Raw genomic sequence first — 4,082 nt, forward strand, 5'->3', positions numbered from 1 at the left:
AAAAAAAAAAAAAAAAAAAAAAAAGAAGCAAGCATTTAATTGTGGGGGTTTTCTTACAGTTTCAAGAGCCAAGTCCATTATCATCATGTCAGAGAGCATGGCAGCAGGCCAATATGGTGCTGGAAAAGTAACTGAGAACTATATTTTGATCTGAAAAGAGAGTAACACTGGGCCTGGCATAGGCCAGTGGCATACTTCCTGCAACAAGGCCACACCTTCTAGTTCTTTCAAATAGTGTCACTTCGCGGTGACCAATAGTGTTACCCTGGGTGAGTCTAAAGGCTTGAAGGCTTCCAAAGGCTTCAAGTACACGAGCCTTGGGGGCCACACTTATTCAAACCACCAAGGTATCCAACATCATGAAGTAGAATTGCAATTGCTAGTGGAAGGCATTCTGGATCTCGTTCTGAGTATCTTCTGTTCTACAGGAGGACTCTCAACAGTCAGATTCCCAAGACACTTGGATAGGGGACCAGCAGGGCCGGTCCACAGTGAGGAACCTGTATCTGACTGGGTCTTCCTGGAAGAGCTTAGCTCACAGTGAGTATGAAGTCTAGGGAATGATGTCTGCAGAATTTACTGGCCCAAGATTCTTGGCCCCGTATCACTGTCTCACCACCCTGGTGTTCATTGCAGTTCATTGCAAAACCTTCATCTCTCTTTTTCTTTTTTTTACCTTCATCTCTTTGTTGTAGGCCGCAGAGCCTCGATGGGCAGTGGCTGCTGCTCTCCCTCCAGCCTATCCAGCTTAGGGACCTGCTTTTCCCCCTACCAGGACTTGGCCAAACACATTGTCAACACATCAATGGCTGATGTGAGTCTCTAGATCTATTCATTCTCCCCTCCTCCCGTTGCTATAGCTGGACTTATGTTGGATGGAGAGGGAGACAAAAGGAGCCAGGCAGATTTAGGGCCACCAAGGCACTGAGGCTTCAGGAACTCTTTAGCTTGACAAGTGGGCATTTAGTAAATGTTAGCCAGACTGATGAACCTAAAGGCCAAGCTTCTACCCTCTGCCCCCAGGTAATGGCTGCTTGTTCGGATAATCTCCACAACCTCTTCATCCGGCAGGCAACAGATGGCTGGAAGTAAGTTATTTTGCTGTGCTTTTGTCCTTCCTCTTTTTCCGAGTGGCTTTCTGGCACACCCCTTGCTAGCAAACTCCTTTCTGACTGTTTCTTGCCTCTGGTGTCCCCAAGCTATCAGGGTGAGGAGCAAGAGGTACAGCTTTACTACAAGGAATTCTCTTCTTCTCGACATGGATTCTTGGGTGCAGGTGTGGTGTCCCAGCCACTCTCTCAAGTATGGGCAGCTGTGAGTGATCCCACTTTGTGGCCTCTGTATCACAAACCCATCCAGACAGCAAGGCTACATCAGCAAGTGACCAACAGTATCAGCCTGGGTGAGTCTAAGGGCTGGAAAGCTTCCAAAGGCCTGGCAGGGAGTCAGAGGTAGAGGGTCGAAGCAGCACTGTTGGGGAACTCTATAGACTTCTCAGCAAGACCACTAGGGATCCAGTTATGGAGTAAAGCGGGGGCTTCAGGACACTGAAGGACTAGTATTCAATTCATCTGTCTTTCTAGTGTACTTGGTGTGCGATACCACACTGTGTGCGCTGAAGCAGCTGCGAGATTTCTGCTGTGCCTGCGTGGAAGCCAAAGAGGTGCCTATGCTGGGGTGGTAAAATGTTATGGGATAAACCTAGGCTAAAGTGCCATAAGGTGCAATTAGTAGGGTGGCTTGAATGCTGACTGTATTACCTCCAGTCATCCTAACTATACTCAAGCCTATCCATGTTTTGTCATCTCTCGAGCAGGACTCACATGTACCTCTGTCCCTAGGGGCGCCTATCAATTATGGCAGCTCAGTCTGTGTATGATGCATCCATGCCAAGGCCTAGCAGAAAAATGGTCCGAGGAGAGATCCTGCCCAGTGCTTGGGTCCTGCAGCCTGTTATCATGGAGGGGAAAGAAATAACCAGAGTCATCTTCCTAGTCCAGGTGACACAGTACTGCTTCCTGTCTTGTGGCATGCCTTGGGGTATTTCTCTCCAGTTGAATAGAATCCAAGAGTCCAGTTGTCATGCCATTTGGCCAGAGTAGGCTCATAGTAAGGGGAATCGGAGAGGGGGGAATAAGCAAGTTGATAGTCTTTGGGAGGGAAAGCTAGTACTCAGATCTAAATGCTCAGGGGTCCAAGTGCATCTCCAGTCACCACAGCCAGAGTAGCTGCTCCAGGTTTGTTTGTACCTTCAGTTCTTCCTTCTGTTTTCAGGTGGAGCTGGGTGCACCAGGCTTCCCTCCCCATCTTCTGAACTCCTTTATCAAACAGCAGCCGTTGGTTGTGGCCAAGCTGGCATCTTTCCTTGGTAGTTAGCACTGGGCCATGGAGACAGCAATGCTGAGACGTAGGCCCAGGATACCTGAGACTCTACAGCTGTTCCTAGACCCTGAGGCAAGAAGAGCCCAGGCTGCCTGTGGTAGTCAACTATACAGATGGCACCAGCCCAGGATCACCACCAGCAAAACCGGTCTTAGTACTGGGTTACCCCTGAAGAGTGAACAACCTGAAGCTCCTGGCCTAGCTGTCCAAAGAATGAAATCAACTCACCTTCAGGATTTCTCACCTTTATTTCTTGCCTCTGGGACTCAATGGCACACCAAGTGTTCAAAGACTAGAAAAAGCTTAGCCTGCAGAGCTGGAGACTGCAGAGCTTTGACAAGGCTCCTTGGCAGGCAGGCACTGGCCAAGGGTGCTCTGGATCTGCCTCCAAAACTTAGCTGCATTTTGTGATGGAGCGGCAGAAAGGACCAAACCAGTTTAAAGAATCATCTGTACAAACCAGATTCTGATTCTGAATTTTTTCTCATTGAACATTCACTAACATCTTACTATTCACATTACTCTCCCCACACTGTGTGTCACTGGGCATCACGGGTACAGTCAGTCTACCTTGTAAGCTCAGTACAACGGGAGACCACTGAAGAAACAGACAGGGTGTGGGGCCTGAAGACCAATAATAGGTAGGGACAGCTACATGCTGCTTGCGAACAAGGTAAGGGATTTCAAGCAGATTGTCTTAGAGAGGATTAAGTTTAGCACAGGTCTTGACCTTGTGCTAACACACCTCAAGTTCCCAAATCCTGGGATTATAAACCTACCACACCCAGCACCCACTTCTTTGTCTTTAGTAGGTGTGGTGGCACAGAGCTATAGCACTCTGGTAGTAGAAGCAGGATCAGATCATCTTCAGATGGCCAGCCTGTGAAACATTAGAGACCCTGTCTTAAGCTCAGAACTTAGAAAGATGCTCAATAGTTATTTTTGTTGCTTAACTTAGTATAGAAAGAGGATGGTTTTTTTTTTGTTGTTGTTTTGTTTTGTTTGGATCTTGCCCTGGCTGAACACTCTGAAGATTTTCCATGTTGATTCAGAAATGGTAGGGATAAGAAATTTCTTTCATTTCTGTCACTCTAAATCTTTGATGGAAGGTTCTTTTAGGAGTTAAGACTGTTTAAAGGGTTAATTTCTTTGCAAAATTTTTCTATTTCTTTCTTTCTTTCTTTCTTTTTTTTTTTTTTTTTTTTTTTTTTTTTTTTGGTTTTTTGAGACAGGGTTTCTCTGTGTAGCCCTGGCTGTTCTGGAACTCACGCTGTAGACCAGGCTGGCCTTGAACTCAGAAATCCGCCTGCCTCTGCCTTCCAAGTGCTGGGATTAAAGGTGTGCACCACCACCGCCCAGCAAGATTTTTCTATTTCTTTAGAGTATTTATATATTGTCAATTGAATGTTCTAAAATTTGCTTTGAATTTCTTTATGGCATTTTTTGGTAATACTTGATACTGCAGTGTTATATATATATATACATATGCCTACCAATTTCCTCCCTGCCCCCTTGTTTTTTTTGTGTGTTTTTTTGAGTCAGGATCCCACTCTGTAGCTTCAGCTCTCCAAGCCTTACACTAAGGACAGGAGCTACCATGCCCAGCTTCTTCCTCTTTTCATGTAAGTGCTTTACTGAGACTATTAGCCAAAAAAAAAAAAAAAAGTCAAAATTACTCTTAAAAAATAAAAAAAGCCAGG

At 45.9% G+C, this 4,082-nt stretch overlaps 1 protein-coding gene across 4 annotated transcripts in view; it reads left to right on the plus strand.

The window, feature by feature from the left end:
- Stard9 (StAR related lipid transfer domain containing 9) overlaps positions 1-2,846 on the plus strand; it is an 89,833-nt gene extending 86,987 nt beyond the window's left edge. For 3 of the 4 annotated variants that reach the window (XM_031371569.1, XM_031371570.1, XM_031371571.1), the window contains 7 exons: positions 429-540; positions 696-814; positions 1,024-1,088; positions 1,200-1,402; positions 1,584-1,663; positions 1,842-2,000; positions 2,275-2,846. In XM_031371569.1, the coding sequence (XP_031227429.1) occupies positions 429-540; positions 696-814; positions 1,024-1,088; positions 1,200-1,402; positions 1,584-1,663; positions 1,842-2,000; positions 2,275-2,376 (840 nt within the window). In that variant the 3' untranslated portion in view covers positions 2,377-2,846. Of the gene's footprint in view, positions 1-428; positions 541-695; positions 815-1,023; positions 1,089-1,199; positions 1,403-1,583; positions 1,664-1,816; positions 2,001-2,274 lie in introns of all 4 variants that reach the window. The other variant, XR_004118805.1, reaches the window with a different exon arrangement.
- Positions 2,847-4,082: the final 1,236 nt, after the last annotated feature.

The sequence above is a fragment of the Mastomys coucha genome, unplaced genomic scaffold, assembly GCF_008632895.1.
Source record: "Mastomys coucha isolate ucsf_1 unplaced genomic scaffold, UCSF_Mcou_1 pScaffold15, whole genome shotgun sequence".
Lineage (NCBI taxonomy): Eukaryota > Metazoa > Chordata > Mammalia > Rodentia > Muridae > Mastomys > Mastomys coucha.